The sequence below is a fragment of the Lycorma delicatula genome, chromosome 9, assembly GCF_047948215.1.
Source record: "Lycorma delicatula isolate Av1 chromosome 9, ASM4794821v1, whole genome shotgun sequence".
NCBI classification, from domain to species: domain Eukaryota; kingdom Metazoa; phylum Arthropoda; class Insecta; order Hemiptera; family Fulgoridae; genus Lycorma; species Lycorma delicatula.
In genome coordinates this window covers 127,048,581-127,068,573 of record NC_134463.1, presented here as the reverse complement: position 1 = coordinate 127,068,573, position 19,993 = coordinate 127,048,581, and the positions used below count along the sequence as shown (strand labels likewise).

Below are 19,993 nucleotides of genomic sequence, written 5' to 3'. Positions count from 1 at the left end.
TGAAAAAGTTGATGGAAAAATGGGAGAACAGCGGTGCTTCATCATATCTCAGTTATCTTTGATGTTTCATGATCTTTGATTAATGAAGTTTTGACTGAAAAATTGGATTATAAAGAAGTTATCCTGGGTTGGTGCAGAAGATGATAACCGACACACAAGAAAAACATCTGCTGCAACACATGAATTTTGTAGCGTATGAAAATGAAGGTGATAAATCCTTTGATCACATTGTTGCTAGAAATGAAACCTGGATTTCTTATTCGAATGTTGAGACAAAGCAGCAGTTGATAGAGGGTGGTGGCATTTATCATCTCCTATACTGCAGAAGTTCAAATTAGAATGTTCAGTAAAGGGACAAAAAGAGTGTTTTGCTTGTCAAATTTATTGACTGTGAAATTACTCTGAATGCCAATATTATTGCAAAATGTTAAATAATCTTAGAAGAGCGATAAAAAACAAATGACAGGAGATGCTATCCTACAGGAATATTTTTTGCACAACAATGCCTCGTTCGGATCACACGTGGCAAATCAGACATTGAGGCGATTGGAAAAATATAGTGTGAAAATCTTCAACCGTTCATCCTGTAGCACTGACTTAGCTCCCAGCGATTATTTTCTTTTTCTTCATTTTAAATGGTGACTTGCATCACAAGCGTTTTATGATGATAAAAAATGGCATTAATGCATGGTGTAAGTCACTGGGATTGAAATTGAAGACAGTTGTGTATACAAAGTAGTAAATAAATATAGTTTTTATGCTTATGTAATAAAGTTTCTTTGTATTTTTCAGTTTTGTTTTTATTTCAAAACTGACCTTCCTTTAAAAACACTGCTGGTATATCTAGGATTAAGCTTTGGTCAATCCATTGATTCATTACATGTGAATATTGTGTTATTATAATGCTCATGCATTTGGTAATTGGGAAATCACCAATAGATTGGAGTATAATGTTCAGATCAGCGTTAAATGGGTACTTTCTTATTTTTAGGTGCCAAGTAGTGTCACCTGCTCCTCCCGATGATGGATCTTCACCACTCAGCTCATTAGAACCAGAAGGTAAGATGATATCAGTATATTTATTATTAACTTTTATTTTAGTCTTATGCTCTATATTATGATCCTTGTCCTGATTTAACGTTATTTTCTGTTAAAATTCTGAAGTATTTCATCATATCCAATGTAAGCGCATTAGATAAATTTTTATTTACCATAAGATAAAGGAAAATATCAACATAAACTTTTCACGCTTATTTAAGTTTTGTCTGGTATATGAACAAACACAAATTTAAGATTGAGTCTGATTTGCTGCTGCAACTATGTATAGTTAAAATTTATTCCGTTCTTTTTTTTAAAATAATGATAGAGGGTAGATTTTATTTATTATTGCATATGGTTTTGCAAGAGTTCTGCAAAACTTAATATGGCAAGTTTGTCGTATGTATGTATGATAAATTGGTGATGTTTGAGATCAGTTCAAAACGCTTTTGTATCCTTCAAATCTACGCATAAGTTGCTTTTCAAGCAAGTACATTCAGCTGGTAGCTTTAAGTTAATATATTTTAGCATTTTTGATGGCAATATTAAATTTACTGTTTTAACAGTTTCTGCATGCATGCTTGGATTTGATAAATATAAATGCTTATATAGATGCTTATATAAATGCTTAATATAGATGCTTATTCTCAGATATATGATTTTTAAAATTTTCTGTAATAAAAGGTATGCATGAAGCATAACGATTTAGGTTAAATAGCTCTCTTTTGGAAAAGATAGAGAAAATTAGTTTTAGAAAAGCTTCCAAAAATTATAATAGCTTATCTTACCAGGGTACTATGGGAAGCCACATAATACAGACATCTGACCACGTTAAATCCATCTTCATTTCCGCTTGCTGGTGCCATCCAAGTAGATAAGATCTCTCTTAAACTTCTTGAATACCACATTGTTTTATTTTTAGGAGATGTCATGCATCATGCAGTTGCACAGCTTGGACAAGACACAAAAGAAAGATCTTGAAACATCTTGAATACTTGTATTCTTTGAAAGTCATACTGTCCCTCAGAGGAAATGGACTTACTTACTGAAAAAAAGTAGATTATTGAAAAACTAAACTTAGCATTGAAACATGAAAGGTTACATAACTCTCGACCATGGATGATGTGAAAACACAATGTTAGTGCTGTAAGATTGTCCAGACTAATAATTCGTTATCATGTAATTCTTATTAATATCATTAGTTGTAACACAGAGATTGTAATTTACATTTACACGACTGCCCAAAAAGGAGGATAATGTATTTAGGGTGTATGTTTGTGTGTATGCATATTTTTTCCATCGTAGCAGTTCAATGGCTAAACTGATTTAGATGTGACCCTGCATTGGAATCCTTGCATTACCGGAAGTTTCATGGGTTGTATAAATTTGTATATATATATATATAATTAAATAAATTTAATGAATTTGAAGAAAAAAATTACATTGTATACAAAATTATCAGCCGATGCTCTTTAATTATCCTATATTAAAGAGCAATTTTTTGTTGGCAGTTGTATTTTTTAATATTTATCTCTTGTTTTTAAATTTTTTATTTGTATTTATTTATAAATTTTTGTAATTCTTTTTTTGCAGTGACAGTATTGTCTCGACAGCCTTCCATTGGATCTCTTAGTGGAGATTGGACTGAAGAACAGGCTTTGTTAGAACAGTGTATAACATCTGGCATGCCTAAGACAAAAAACGGGGAGAATCCGTCTGTTGGTGTCGTACAGGACACTCCAGCAGACGAAAACAACGAAGAGGTGGCAGCAGTAACAACAACAATGGAAACAGCTCTAGAAGAAAGAAAAGAACTACATTCCTTGATAACAACAAACCAACAAGTTCCTTCTCAGCAAGCAATAGACCTGATGCAAGCCAGCGCTGATACGTGGAATGATGATATGTCACCGAACGATATATCGTTCCCGAGTATTAGTTTAACCGCTCCATTGATAGCGTCTTACAGGAGTAATGCTGATGATGACCGAAGTGTCAAGTGTCTTTATGATATTTCATTGACAGATTCAAATATAATTCGTTTAGAAGAAGGGAAAGTTGCAATAATCGCACACATGGAAATGGAATCCAGTTTTATGTCAGATTTGGATTCAGTTAGACCTCCTTCTGCAATGAGTAGTCTGTTGTCACTTACCGCTAGCATCTCTGAAGCCGAAAAGAGAAAAGATAAAATGAGAGGATTTGTTGCAAGGCGTTGCATCAGCTGCAAGGCTTGGAGGCGACTCGAGCCTTAGTTGGAATAACATTGATAGCATCAAGCCGCCTTCTGGAATGGATGAGGTAGGTTTTGTCATTTATTAGATGTCTACAATAAAAGGGGCTTATACCAAAAATAAAGTAGAACTGAAATAAATGAATAAAAATTTAATTTCAATCACTTTCTATTGCATAACAAAATAAAGTTGATTTTTATTTATTTTTCAATATAATCCCTGAGTAATTTAAACATCCCCCCCCCCCCCCTATTGACACAAATATTTATTGTGCATTTAAAAAGGATTTTACTGCCAGTTTATAGTCTCTCTTTCCACTTATTTATTTTTCAGAAATCAATTTCTTGAAAGTTGTTGCTTCACTTCCCAAACTATAGGAAATCAAGCTGAAATGTCAAGCGTGTATGAAGATATTCAAAAAGTTTCTGACTATCTTCCCGATCTCCTAACGGTGTTATCCCACTAATTATGGTGAGTTGCATTATACAAAAACTTAATGTTTTGGGTTTGGATTTCTCAAATGACTTCCTGTAAATTGTGCAAAGTTTTAGTGTAATGATCAGTTTTTGCTGATTTTTGTTAATGAGATGACCAATAAGAGTCACTTTTGTTATGACTTCAGGAGTTTTTTCTTCTTGAGTTGCCAGATGTTATTGTCTTTTTACTTTCTGGAAGTATTGTAGATCAGACTTTCATTCCCTGTGTTAAGATTGTCAGGGTGTTTTTTTTTTAGATTAAGGACTGATAATTATTAGACCTTTTTGATAATTTTTCAGCTGTTGATGGAAATACAATTATTAGATTTAGGTTAAAAGTTCATACATGATTTAAACCTGATTTTAAATTTGACTTTTGTGATTTGATATTATGTTTCTATATTGTAGAAAAACTAACTAAAGAATAGTTTGGTGAATGAAAAATGTACCTGAATAATTTAGATTGTAGTAATTTCTCAGTAAACCATCATAAAAAAATGCAATATGTTCCAAATCAAAGCTTGTTCTTTTCTACATTAATTTATAAAATCGTGTTGAAGTAACAAAAAAATGTAACATTTACATTTAAGAAAAGTGCGGAAAACATAATTTTTGCAGATTTTTTATACATGCTATTTCCAGCCTCTAAATCTTTCACACAAACGTTTTGTGAAACATGCAGTTTACATATATTAAAACATGGACCACTATCTTGACCCTCACCAAGTTTCAGACCATTTTGTAAAACAATTTTGGCAATGGTGACATTTAAAAAAAGATTAATATTAGTTGCAGTATCAAAGTGATTTTTTCAGTAAGTTTTATAACAGAAATTCAAAACTGTTGGACTGAAATTCATTAATTTGGACTGGGTGTTAAAAAGGAGGAGTGAAATTAATTAAAATTCAAATTACTTTGAAATTATCCTTTAATGGCCTGTTTCCATGCAAGAACACTACTTCCCTGTGTTGAAGGAACACCGCTTGCTATATTTTTACTAAGATGTAGTTGCTAGTAAATTTGCATTGATTTTTTTTATTAGAACTATATATTATTTAAAGGAGACAGTTTTAATTTCTTTTTAAGAAGTTTACATTCTGTGTTTAAATTATTTTGGAATTTGAGGTTAATTATTAAATTAATAATTATGTGAAAAATTTTTCATAACCAGCAAAAATGTTTTATTTAGGCTAACATTTCAAATGTATAATGGTTGCAGACAACTGTTTATATATGTTATACATTGACTAATAATAATAAATCAACTCTATTACAATGTATAACCAGTCGGTGATTGTTTATTACTTGATCCCACCAATAGAAGAACAATTAAAACTGTTGTAAAATTAATTATTAATGTGAACAATTTTTTTTCTTACTACAAAAGAAGAAGGAGAAGCAATTTTTTTTTAATTCCTGCAATTGCCAAAATATTAGATGAAATGACCTGAAACTTGATGAGGGACAAGACAGAAATTCATACTTTAACAAATATAAACCTTTTTGACATATGACAAAACTTTTTTTGAAGTTTTAGAGGCTAAAAATTGTATAAAATTAGGGTGCAAAAATTGTGTTTTCAAGTTTTTTGAAAATGTAAAAGTTGCGTTTACAGTTTAAAATAAATTTTTTACGAAGTAGATTTAAAACGAACTACCTTTGGTTTTATATATATTATTATTTTTTTTTTTTTTAACAGTGATTTATTGAAAAATTATTGTCTAAATTCAGGTGTATTTTTTCATTTGCTAGATTATAATTATTTTTAAATTGCATTATAAAACAAAGTTCTGAACTGAAACAATGTTGATTTTTATAGTAAGAAAATGAACTTTAAATTGAAATATTTATTTAGTCTATGTTTTTAAAAACTGATATTCTTGGAAATAAATGTTAAGTATGCTGCTTACAATATTGTAAGAAACGTTTATTATTTTGTGATCCAAACACATTCTTAAATATGTTTTTTCTTTGTAGTCAAAACCTTTCTTACTATTTCTTCTGAAATAAGTGTTTGGTGGTTATTTTATTATAATGTTTTCTTTCTAAAATCCATACAATTAAAAGTCAAGATCAGTAGAGCGAAAATCATAAATATTTTATAAAGGTAGGAATTTTTTTTTATTTACCATTTAAAATTACATGTAGTCTGTGATCTACAATTGTATTAACACTACTCATTAATTTCACCCAATTTTTAAATTTTTTTATAGCACTTGTGATAGATTTTTTTTTTGAAAGAATTTTCAGTTTGACAACTGATCCATTGCCATTGTAAATGTTTATCTGAGTAGAGGTGGGTTCAAATTAATTTTCTTGATATTTTGTATCAGATATTCGATTGGAACTGATGCAACATACTGATACTCCTCTATATTACCTGATCCTTTCTCTATCAAGTTCGACAGTACCTAGCCTACGATCGTATAGTGCAGTATTAATATATGCTTTTTTATTTTCTTGAAACATTCATTTTACATATTATATTTTTTGGTTTGCAGATTCTTGATCTTGAAAACAGTATATTGAGCGTTGCCAGTATTACTTCTGAAGTGGCCGATTCATCATTGCACTCGCATTCTGAAGCCGATTCACACTCAGAGGATGTCACATTAGCTGATAATTTGGATGGAAATTTGGATCCTTCAGCCAGTGCACCTACTTCTGTGACCTCTACAACAATTCAGATGTCTTCGTCACCTCCACAGCGTAGCCGAACCACTCCAAAACAAAAACTTTTAACTGGAAAAGACAGGTATGGTATTATATTATTATTAGCATATTTTTTTTTGGTGCATGATGTTTAATTTATTTTATGCTATTTTTCAAGGGGGTTACAGAAAACACTTAATGCACAGTAAAATAAAACTGTTTTAAGTAAGATAATAATTAGTTAAATATTGCTTAATGCTGTACAAGTTATACAGTAAAGTATACTGTAATAAAAAATATAATTATATATCAGTCAGGCTGAATATTTTTATAATTACTATTAGCTGCTGTTCCTCCTCTACTCGTGTTTTTAACTATTATTAGTTGGAGAACAAAATTTTTATCTGGTAAAAGATTCTGCAAATGTTTATTACAAAGTTGTTTAAAATAAAAGTTGTTATTTGTTGATAAAAGAATATACTGGTGAGTGTTTTGCATAAACATTGATAAAATGTGCAGTTTTATCAGATGGAGTGAGTTTATAGTCAACTCTTGATTATCCGCTAACGGTTTAACTATGTTGTGGCTTAAATGCGATGCTCTCAGAAAAAAATTTTGTTTTAAAAACCTATAAAGAAGCTAATATTTCCTTCATTATTCTGTTGTAGGTTTTATCCTTCATTTATTTCCTACTTGAATGTGTGCTCGTTTTGAATATGATAATGTTATACTGTAGTTCATTGTAGATGTGGTGATAGTTTTTTGATATTATTATGCTAATCAAACTACAAAATTCAATTAAAAGAAAATTTTGTCAGTCTCTAAACAAGAATCAATCGTGTCTTATTTTAAAAAAATATCTGAAAGAGTAAAATACATAATTTATTAATTTTTTTTTAAAATGTCTATTAATATTTTTTCTCGTTAGCTACAGTAGTTTTAATTAGTGTTTGTTAATGCATTACAATTGTAATATACTACTGTATGTACAATCTATGTACATACTGTAATATAACTTCTAGATATTACTTTTACCTGGAACATAATAGTGTAGTTTAGTATACTGTATTTCATTATTTACTGTAATACCTTAATATAATAGTGCATGTAAATATTGTACCGCAGTACGTTATTAGATCACTTCAACACATTACATTATTAAATATTATTTTTGGATTGACCACGATTTTGCTTTGATTTTGGATTGTCTGTGATCCTTTTCTCTGTTATTATTGCGCACAACAGGGAGTTAGCAGTATTTTATTTTATTGCGACTTTTTATTTTATTTTGCCTTCTGAAATTACATGAAGTAGTCAATCTTGGGTAAGTAAATCATCTAAAATCTAGTTCTGTTTAGAAAGACCATAATCTCTTCCTATTTATATTTTAATGTATAATCTACGTTTCAGTTTTGGATTGAGTAGCTGTGGAATTAACAATTTCTATTAAATTTGTTTTGACTAATTTTTGTGCGATTAATGGTCAGGCATCAAGAAAATGGCTTAATTTTATCTACTTATTTGTCTATTTCTGTGATAAGATTACCGGTTCAAAAATGATACTTTACAACTAGTGTTGTATAAAAAAGTTAAAAAAATATTGAAAATAAATTTATAATAGCATGACATCCATAAAGTGATGTCGAGGATCACTCATTAATTGCAGAAACAAGTACCTGTGGAGGCAAAACAGTTTGTAAGAGAATTGTAATATGTTCAGAAAAGTAAATCGGTAGCTCTATGATAACCTATAATCAGCTTTTCAGTAAAATTGTTTTTATAATCACAAAATTTCATTTTTCATTGGCGAGTCAGTGTATGCAAAGTTGTATAAATTGCAAACATTTTTACGAATTTGGTAGAAAAATGTGTCTAACTGGCACTGTTCTGGATCTCCAATTGAAGTTCCAACTCCAGCGCTTGAAATTCGCATTGTCCCTCTCATTCAAGAAGATCAATGGATTACAGTTGAAATTGTATAAGAAAAATTACAAGTGTCTGAACATTTCATATATTATTCACCAATAATATAGCATTATTTAGATAACATAGTCATCTTAAGTACCATAAAGCAAGCACAAGAGTTGGTTGCAAGAGAGTTGACAGATCACCATAAGAAGGCAAGACTTTTCATGTGCACAGAGCTATTACAATAGTACCAGCAGGAAGGTAATGCTTTTTTTCACAGTATTTTAAGCTGTACGAGACAAATTCACAAGTATGATCTGGAATCACAAAAAAGAGCATAGAATGGAAGTGCACAAATACACCGGTCAAAAAATTTTTTTTAATCTGACCATCAGCAGGAAAAATCTTTTGGGCCCAGTTTTTGTCAGTTTTGTAGATCAGAGAACAATAAACATCACATACTAATTGATATGCTTATCAACAAAGTGATGCCAGATGTGTTGAAAAAACATCCTGGATTTTTAGCGCAAGGCATCATTATGCTTCTTGATGATGCTCGGCCCCACATGGCTCAGGTAAATTGAGAAACCATCTACAAATTGTATCGGGACGTACTATAATCACCCCCATACAGTCCTGACTTAGCCCCATCGAATTTCCACTTGTGTGGTCCACTCAGGGAGGCGCAACACGGTAAGTGTACAGATGGGACAAGTGTATTAGTGTTGGTGGGGATTACGTTGATAAAAAAAATGTCACATTGATTAAATAAACCGTTTTAACAACAGAACGGTTTGTTTGTTTTTATTGAATGACCCTCATATTAATACCTGTCAAAAAACAGGGTTCCAAAGAAATTATACGTGCCACATTATGAAAAAAAATATTTACTACTTAAAATATATGTAATTAGATAACCTCAAAAAGAAAAACCCAGAGCTCTGAAGTTATTAAAAAAAAAAAAATATTGCTTGACAACATGAAAGTGAAGTGAAGTCTGAATACTGGCTTCTAATTACAAATCCCAACTTATGTGGTTGTATTTGGTTTTACTTAATTATTTATTATTTTGCAAAAAATATAGTTAATTTAGTTAATCAATTTTTTTTATAAATTTATAGTTTTTAATAACAAAATTTTGAGAATCAACTAAACCAAGTTATTACTATTAAAAAATAAAAACGCTTGTTATAACATTGATTAAAAAAAGTTATTACCTATTTAGATCATTCAGTTTTTTTACGTGAAAGTGGAATTTCGTAGAATAACAGACAAATAGAAACACTTTCAGTTGTATAACAATTTTTCTAAGTTTAGTTGTGGTTGTAATGCAGGAAATTAGAAAAAAAATAATACCATTCATCTAATTTCAACAGATTATCCTAAAATACAGCTTTGCCACAGTTTACAGTTGCTAATCGACTTTAAATATGTAGGTTCAAGCTGTGTACTTTCTGGTAAGCTGTACTTTTCAATTTACCACTCTACTTTCCAATCACCACTGTACTTTTCACGAATCTGGGGTTTGAACTAAGTTGAGTTCAGTAAGGGAACTAGGACTAAATTTTCACATTTTGAAATATAAAAAAACTCCGAAAAGTAAATTCTTTCTTTTGAAATATACAGAGTGATTCATGTAGCGTTACCAGCACTTTTTGAGCTCATTCTACTCGCAAAAATAATGAAAATAGTTTGTATAAACATGAAACTTTGACCATATGCATTGGTCAAGGAATTTTTATTTTTTTACAAGATTGAGTCTAAGCATTTTTATACCTGTAATCAACTCAAGTGGAAAGAATTGAACACACAACAACATAAACGTATTGTTTGGGCGGTCGTGTTGTTTGCAAGTCGAAAAATGAAATAATAATAATAATTACTTGCAAAAATAATGTTTTGGAAAACAGTAATATAATGAGATTTCAGCACGTGATGTCACAAGCTCGTAGATTTGCTGGGGTAACTGTATGACCTTTTAATTTTCATTACAAAAAACATTTCCATTAACCTTTATTGAAATTTGTTACAAAAGTACATACAAGATGTGTTAAAACACCCAAACTCATAAAAACTTTATTAATGTATTTAAATCTTCATATAGGCATGTTCCTTTATAAGTGGTACCCATTGGAGTCAATGGTTTCAATGTTTCTTCCTTTTTCATAACATTTCCAGGAACACATTTTTGTTCCTGGAAATTTTTTGGGATGATGCACTGCTGTGTATTTCATTTTCTTCAATCTTATTTGTGCTCTGAAAACAAAACTTGTTTCATGGTCATCTTAATTTTGGGAAATTAGAAAAAAGTCTGCCGGGTTGAAATCTAGAGTAGTAAACACAACACGGCCAATGGTCGTGTTTTGTTTTGCCAAGTAACAGTGGATGAGAATTGAGCTGTGGTGTGGGCTGGTATATTTTCATGGTGAAATGCCCAACTCTGATTTTTCACAGCCAGGCATCTTTCTGCATTAGCATCCCTCAAATACTGTCTAGGAATATATTTTTAAATGTAGATTTCCTTGTTTACTTTCTGATCATGCAAAACAAACTAATAATGCTCCAATAATTTTGCGGTCAAAAATAACATTCAATATTACCTTTACATTACATATTGGTCAACTTTTGCTTTTTGATCTGAACACCATCCATTTACTGTGAGGATCGTGTCTCGGTTTCCACATCATACTTTTTTAAATTCTATAATGATTTTCAAAAAAATTTACTTTATAAATTCATTGTAATGTAACACTCTATGAGGAAGTTCATATTGATTTTTATATATATATTTACGTATAATGTTTTACACTTAAAAAAAAAAAAAACACATACAAATTTTACACTTTTATCCACTTATTAACAAAAAGTGTTATTTGTGATAAAATGAAATAGTTTGTAAAAATTGTGTTGGTTTTTTTCTGAGTTTTGAAAATATATTTGTTCTTCTTTTATTAAGTATATATCATTAAGGCTTCTTTCATTACGTATTCAGTTAGAATATTCCTTACTAATGAAACTAGGGTATTTACCTTGGTTCGGTTAATAATAATAAATAATAATTTGTAAGATTTTAATTTTTCTATTTATAGAGTTTGAAATTGAGAAGGGTAAACCCAGAGTTGTTAAACCCACTGCTCCAGTATCTCCTGCTAATGAAGGTAAAGGCATTCGAGGCAGAAAGAAAGTCCACAGTCACATTCCAGTTGTTTCTAAACCAGCAACTGCTGTAAAAACCATCACTATAGCTACTCCACCTCCTCCTCTTCAACGGCAGGTAAGATCTATATTTACTGGTATTTTAAGAATGATCATTTGTAGATACCTTGTATTAAAAGTTTTCAGAATATTATCCAAAATTATGTCCGTTTGTATTTTTAGTTAGTTGCCTTTTTAAAGTTCCCTTTTACAGAATCGTTATGGTTTTTACTTTATTATTTGTTGACCACAGAATTTTTAAGAACAAATCTCATCAGATTTATACTGACCACGCTTTCATTAGCGTTTGTAAATTTAATTTACAAAAGAATAATTAATATTTATTTAAAAATTAATTGTAAGTCCAACAAATATCAGATAAAATAAGATTTAAAAAAAATATTATAACAATATTTACTTAATTATGATGAGTGAATGTAAATAGAAAGTACATTTCTGTGCTTAAATGAAAAATAAATAAAAAGCTATTCTTGTATTTTATTAAAGATTTGATAATTAAAATAGTGGTAATAATAATAATAATAAATGTAAATATAGAAGTAAAGATATAGATATAAATTGTTTTGTTTATGATATAATCTTGATTTTGTCAGATGGATTTCTCTTCTCGAAATATCTGATAACTTGTTCAAAATGACAAAATAAACTGTAATAATTCATGGAATGTTAGATTATTTTATGAAATTATAAATGATGTAATGAAAAGCCATTGGTGTTAAGTAAGATATTTAATCGGTAAACTTCCTTGGTTTAGAACTTCTGAAAAGAAGTAGTGAACTGATTTATTGCTATTTAATGATAATGTGTCTATTATTAACACTTAAATTTGTTCTTGAAGAAAAACATTTTTAACAGGACTTCGTTTTATTACCACATTTTGAAAAATGTTTATCATCAAAAAAAAAGTGAAAGAAAATTAGGTTGGTGGTCTACACATTTTCTTTATTCATTGTTAATTTTTAAGCAGCTTGTACTTTTCCTAGTTACTGTAATAATTTAATTTCTTATTGTTATGAATATCAGTTAAGTTAAATTTATACAGTTTTGTTCTGAAACGCCATAATAAAAACTCTTAGCTTGTCAAAATTATTAAACATTTATTACATCTAACGTATATTCTCCTATAAAATATAATTTCATCTCTTGCGGCTTCCTCATAAAGTCACAAGTATTTGAGATACGAAAATGCGGCTGCCAGATTATTATCCGGTGCTCATAAGTAAGGTTGTGTATAGACTTGTATTAAGAAAATTGACTACTGTTTTCTTACAGCTAAGAACTATTTTCTTATAGTTCAACAATACTTCGGCTTATGAGAAAGGTTGTTACTATCCTTCTGTTGCTATTTTTAAGACTGTTGATTATTTAAAAGATCTTCCCACCGCTTTAATTAAAATACAATAAAAAATTTCCTTTTAGAGAAACAGTATTACTAAGTCAAGGAGATTTTAAATGCTAATTAAAATAGTTCATCCGCATCCTGTTCAATGTATCTGTAAAAATATGTGCTCAAAATAACTTTTGTTAGCGGGTTCTGAATTTTAACTATGTCATAGTAATTTTTTATATTTATTGTATTTATCTTAATTTATTTCACGTGTTAGCATTTAAATAAAATTGACTTCAATAACATCTATATTAACTTGAACAGTTTATTGTGAGTCTTTGATGAGGTCATACAATTTAATAAGGCTGCTCTTTACAGGGTACATTTACAAAAGATGATACTCCGACTGCTCCATCTGGTATTCCGGTTCTGGCTAAAAAAGGATCACCAGCAAAAACAGTAAAAAAGAAACAAGGAACTCCTCATAACATTACTAATAACACACAGACCGGTACAACTCCAGCTGTCAGAAAGTTAGCCGGTAGAGGGAGAGCGGGTAGTTTGCCGCGGACTGAAACTTCTAAGAAACCTGCTGCTGGTGTACGAAACTCTGTAAGTAATCAGAGTTTAAAAAGTGAAGCGCTGGGTAGCAATTCGAGTCTTAATGCCAACCCGACTGCGAGTGCTCCGCGTTGGAATAGTAACTCGAACCTTAATTCGGCTAAGAAAGATGCTACCAGTAAAATCGCTAGCTTATGGAAAAAGGTTGAAGATACAAAACGTAAGGAAACCGGAACTAAAGATTCAAGAGTATGGATAGCGCCAAACGGTTCCACATTCCAAACAGGTATAATTCTTTGCTTTTTTTCACAACTATAATGTACATTTGTTTTCCGTTATCTTATATTTAAAGAAATGCAGAAAAAGAAATTTCTTTAGAAAATTTGATTTATTAAGAACTGGATTTTTGCATCCCATTACTCTTATTAGGATTCCCTGCTATTGACACTTATTCTTATTGTTCCTGTTCAAAAAATGTAGGTATTCCTGCAAGCTGAACGGTGTAATAAAATAAAAAAATTAAAATTTAGATATAATTTCATAAAATTTCTTTGTTAAACTGAAGTTTATTATGGCTGTGTGGAGGGAAAAGTGGAATTCGATCGAGTTTTGGAAGCAAATGGAAGTAGAATGGAAGCAAATAGTTATTCTATATAATTTGCAGTGGCACTATGTTACATAAAATGAGTTTATTGAATGTTAGACCTTCGTATAGTCTTTTTCTGTTCTCTTAATCCTCTGTAAGACATCTTTATTTCATACTTCATCGAGCCATTTAGCTTTCAACATATGTACACGCTGCTGTTTAGTAGAGACCTTTATTCTTTCTTTTCAGTTTTCCTGTTGCCATATTTTGCTTCCATAAAGGACTTAATAAAAATATCAACATTTTATTTTCTAATTCTTAAATTTATATTTAACACTGTCAGATTTCTTTTTTTTCATGAAAGCTTATTTACTTGTGCAAGTCTACTTTTGATGTGTGCTTTACTTCAATCATTCTTTATAATTTTTTTACATGTATAACACGATTCTCTTGCTTCATGTTCCCTTATCTTAATACTTAATCTCTCAATATCTTCCTTTCTGATTCATTTCATTTACTTTATTGTACTTGTATTTATTTTTTAAATGTATTTTTTAAACTAATTTTCGGTTTCTGCCAAAATAACATTGTGATCAGTGAATTTATTTTCATGTTTCTGCAGTTTGTTTGGGAAATATGAGATCCTCAGGCTGATATGTTTGGAAATATAAAAATCTGAAATATCTTCTTAGAATTGTTATTTCAGTAATTTAACCCTGCTTCATTTCTTACTGAAGGATTATTATTAGATATTGTTGATGACTGCTTTTAATTTAGGCTTTTGTCATTTTAAAATCAGTAAAAATATTTATTCTTGTATTGTACCTTATGGAATAGGATAAATTTTGTCATCTAGAAAAAACTCTAAAAAGTTTTTTCTAAATGACAGTTATTATTAAATATGATACATATTATTGTATTTATTGATTAAATACAATAATTTTTATTATTAGATGCGTAGTTCAATAATTAAAGAGACAATAGAAAAGTTATTGTTTATTCAATGATAATGGTACTTTTTAACATTGTCCCCCGGCTATATTTATGTACTTGACCCACCTTTCTGTAAGCTTTCTTAATCCAGTTGAAAAGAACTGTTCATCTTGGGGTCTGAGGTATTCTTAGCCTGTTTGTTATTGTCAAACATGTTGTGACATAAAAATCCCTTGAGAGGACCAAGCAAACAAAAATCTGTGATGCGATATTGAAACTTTTAATGAATGTAATAACACCTCCCGACCTAATTTTTGATTACCTACTCGTGTCTTTTAAACGGTATGAGGAGGGGTGTTAGGCGAAACAATTATAACACTTGAGAGAGATCCAGGATGTATCTTCCTTATTGCAGGGTTCGCTTCTTTATAGTCTTAAAACACCATTATCATCACTTTATTGGCTGATGCATAGGTTTGAATTATATCCTGGCGAGTGACCTTGGATGTTTCCATACTCCGTACTCTGACATTTAGATTCTGGCTGAAAATGATGAATCCAAGTTTCATTACAAGTTATGTGATCTAAAAAAAATAAGTCTTTCACTAAAAACAGTTGTTTAACCCGTTGACCCCAGGCTAAAATTTTGATGATTAAAATTGTTTTACCTGAACTTTTTTCAGGAGGTATCCTTAAAAATACTAGTGCTTTACTCATCAAAACTGGCAGGGTATTGGTAAAAAAATTAATTTCTCATCTTCTATAAATGCTACTTTTATAGTTAAGGTGTCAAAATATTAAGAATAAAATTCCCTACTTCCAAGAAGTTATTTTATTGATAAAAATACATTAAATTTTATTTTAAAAGTGTACAATTAAGAAACAAATATAAAATGTAAAAGTAAAACAATATTTTGTAAACTTTATCTAAAAAATAAGAAAGAATTTATTCTTAGAAAACTGTTTTATTTCATTCCAAACATAGTTTAAAATGTATGAAAAAAATGTAAGTAAAAAATTAGTTCACTATACAATTTTTTGAAATTTTATGCAATAATTAAAAAAAAACCATTTGAGATTGACTTATAGGCTGTACAAGAAAATTAAACATTGACTAACCTTATATTTGTATTGATAACCATATAAGCCCTTCTGTTATATAAAAAAAAAAAAAACACACAGGAAAAACTATTTACAATATATATATATATATATATATACTCTAAACTATTTACAATTAATTTAATTTTCAAGGACAGTAACTATTTACCTAAGTGATTTGAAAAGCACTCTGGGTAACATCTGTCCTTAAACTTGATGCAGTGGTGTTCCCCTTTACTACATAACCAGCATGTATTTTCCCTTTCTTCCCTCTAATTTTTCTAGTCCTGTTGTTCTGCTAGTATTGGCATTTTCATGTTGTCAGTTAGCTGTTCCTCGGAGATAACATCAATTATAGAAACACAAAGATGGGCATCGGTTTTCTTCCAACCTGAATTTGAGTTTCTTTGAAAATAATGTAAGAGTTTGAAACCATCCGTCCAAATAAATTGAAAACTACTTTTTCCAGAATTTGACTGTGTCCTATGTTCATCGAGATAAGAAACCATATATTTTTTGTTGTCATTAATTCCTGCGCTGGCTTTGTTTCTGTAGTTGTTCTGCCATGCTTTCTTTTAGTTTTCTCAACATCTTTCACTTCTAGTTTTGATGTTAACAACACAGGTTTTCTTTGTGATTTCTTTTCCCTATACGCTAGGCTATATTGTGTTTTTTTTTTCAAATATTTTACTTGTCGTACCTGCAGCTGATTTGATATGGAAGGTGTTTTCTGTTTTTCGTAACAGTTCCAGTGAAAAATATACAATTATCATACAAATATGTAACCACATTAACACTAGTGAAAAAATTATATAGCTAAAATTTGGTATCCTTTCCTTAGATAATTGCAAGTAGTGAGAAGCTTTCTTACAACTGTCCATCCAAGACCATATTTAGTTCGTCTTGGTCATCTATATTAATTTTCCCTTTCAAGCAAACTAAACTGGAGCAGTAATTTGAAGCTGAATCACACAGTACCCGCAGTTTTGTGCACCAGCGATGGTGATGTTTATCGGGCATGTATTGCATAAATTTTGTTTGACTTTTAATTCGTATAAGAGATTCATCTACAGAAAGCTGCTGATGGCCAGTGTAATAATATCTGAATAATATATTACAATGATCAATCATAAGTTAAAACTTTTGGGCTGGATCATAACCAGGTTCACCAGGTTTTGGAAGAGCCTCATTGATTACAATATGAAAAAACTTAGCAAGCCTCAAACCAATTCCTAGTAAACATATTCTCAAACCAAGGGTTTGATTGTGAATTCCTTGTCGACCGATACAATTTTATAGATCCTTCCTGTTAAGTCCCATGTTTAAAACAACAGCTATGAATGCTTTTATTTCAGGGAGAAAAACTGGTAGTCAGTTGTGCATGAAACTGTTCAAAGAAGAATTGGTACCTCTTGAAAAAATTGTCTGGCTAGCATATCTGTTGGGTTCTGTTAAAAACCTTTAAGCAGTGTTTCAGTGAAAAAGAACATAAAAAATCTACTGTATTAGTTACAGGTGGTGGGCAGTGTGTAGGCCCAGGTAATTCGTGAAAATCAAAACAAAGAGTAATATTTTGGGACTCTACTTAGTTTATTCATTTCCAGATTTCACTACCGTTTCACTTACTTCCGATGAACAAGAACTATTACTAATTTCCTGCCTACTAAGTCTCTGTTGAAGACAAGGCCTATTTGTTGCAGGCTGAGTTGAAGTCGAAGGCCTAGACATAAATGTTGAAGCGAAAGGCTGGTCAATCATAAGATCTGTATCGGTAAAGAAAACATCTCTTACATCAGACTCTGAATCATTTTCAAGAATATTTGTAGACTCCGTGTTAGTTTCATAAAAAAAATTTGAAGTTTCTCAGGCCAGTGATCCATCATCATTGTTTGTAAATGTAGAAAGATTCAAATACAAATCGCTATTCAGATCGAAATAACACAGGAGCACCGGCATTAAAATAATAATAGAACACACTCACTGGCAACATTAGTAAACAAAGATGGTAATACACGAACAGGCTAATAGCAAATTATATAATAAACAAAACAACAGTTGTTATCAAACATCGGCTCTATACAGTCTATATATATATATATATATTTTGTTACAGCACTTTTGAAGAGTAATAAAATATTTTATAACAATTACTGATGTATTAAGAGTAATATGGAAAACAAAGAACATGTATTATTTTCACAAAAATATAAAAATAATGTATAGAAATACCTTGGTGACGATACATCGTTGCCTAGGGTTTAAAGGGTTAAGTTACGTCTGTAAATTCAGATGCCTTTGTGATTTTGAGTCTTCTGTCTCAGAACCCACCTTGAGCATATTTTGTGGTATTTCAGCAATTTGCCAAATTTTATCCGACTGTCCTTGCATTAATGCACGTAGATCATTAATAAAATTTGGGAAACATAAATCTGAATTTTGACCAATATTTCAGTACAATTAAAATTGTGACCTTTATTCTGCCCGATTTAAACTGTTCAATTTATTTATTATAATTTGCACAGTGAATAGACTTTTTATCATACTGTTTTAACATCCCGAAGTGAAATTATTATTTATTAGCAAATAAAAATCTTATAACAGCACACTGTTTTTCCATGGTACATGTTTCTAATGAAGCTGACATTTGAAATAAACAAAAGAGGTTATTATAATGAAAATTGTTTTGAACAACTGATATTTTCTGCGTCAGGACTATTAGTTTTTCTACTGTTACCATTTATTTTTAATTATTGAATGTCCTACTATTATTATTATTATTATTGTGGTACTAATTTTGTTTTTTTTTTTGTTTTGTTTCAGGCTGCTTAAAAATAATTTATATCAAGCTGCAGTAGTTCTTAATTCATTAGCTTATTTACCAGACCAGACTTATTTGTTGTTTTATTATTTTTTTTAAATATCTTTATCAGCATTTTTTTAAAGTATGAAAAACATTTTCCTGTGTGTGTATGTGTATGTGTGTGTGTGTGTTTCATTTAGTAAAGCAAAGCAAATATTAATTAATTATGCAGGATTTTATGTAAATATGTAATTTATTTGATGTTTTATTGTATATCATTTTTATTATTTATTATTAGCTTTGTAAGTTTAATCTATTGCACAAATGGTTATTACTCTTTTCCCCCCTCCAATTTTGAATTATTACTGTATTATTTTAATCATTAAAATAATAAATATTTGCTTTGCCGAGTGTTGAGTGAGAAACAGTTATTGTAGCGGGTGTTGTATGGATTTACTTTGAATCCTATACTTCAATTGAATTTACATTTTTATAAAGTTATTGTAACGGGTAATAGGAGTGTAACATGTTGATAATTACAGCGATAGCTTTTATCGGGGGTCATCAAGAAATTCTACCTGTTGTTTTTGTGGGTAGCACTCATATAGATTAGTAACTGATACGCATGAAAGTATTGTTTTCTCTTCATACTAGCTTATAATTTCAAAATTACCAGTGTTGGGTAACAGATGAAAAAATCTGTTATTTATAAAATATAATTTTTTTGCAGTTGAAATGTAAATGAAGATTAAGTTTGAAAGTTTCTTACAGCCGGTAGTTGAAAGTATATATATTTCTTTAAAAAATAGAACATTGCCCTCGTTTCGTTAAACTTTTGACACCTGTTCATTTTAGTATTTTATTATCTTTTTTTTCAGCTTTGATAACTGGCTTTTGATTGTGGATGTTATTGCACCATTCTTTTGAAAGTTGTCTATAAAATCTGAAAATAACTTAAAATAAATTTATTAACTTAAAATAAATTTATTTATTTTATATTTATAAATTTATTTGCAAACTCAGTAGAGAACTGAGATCAGTCAACAAGTGTTGAGTGCTATCCACAAATTGTTAACACTTCTAGAATTACTCTTGTGTGCATTATATAAATATATAAAATTATATGATATTATAATACCAAATATTGGAATAATGATAAGA

General features: G+C 29.9%; 2 protein-coding genes across 4 annotated transcripts in view; both read left to right on the top strand.

Annotated features, from left to right (window-relative positions):
• LOC142329983 (uncharacterized) overlaps nt 1-6,381 on the top strand; it is a 20,733-nt gene extending 14,352 nt beyond the window's left edge. For all 3 annotated transcript variants that reach the window (XM_075374975.1, XM_075374976.1, XM_075374974.1), the window contains 3 exons: nt 992-1,059; nt 2,632-3,339; nt 6,250-6,381. In XM_075374975.1, coding sequence (XP_075231090.1) covers nt 992-1,059; nt 2,632-3,293 — 730 coding nt within the window. In that variant the 3' untranslated portion in view covers nt 3,294-3,339; nt 6,250-6,381. The remainder of the gene's footprint in view (nt 1-991; nt 1,060-2,631; nt 3,340-6,249) is intronic.
• Nucleotides 3,331-19,993, top strand: LOC142330756 (uncharacterized). The gene is made up of 5 exons (XM_075376201.1): nt 3,331-3,339; nt 6,250-6,508; nt 11,398-11,582; nt 13,230-13,698; nt 18,853-19,993. Exons 1-5 carry the CDS (start codon nt 3,331-3,333, stop codon nt 18,885-18,887), a joined length of 957 nt encoding a protein of 318 aa, XP_075232316.1. The 3' UTR covers nt 18,888-19,993.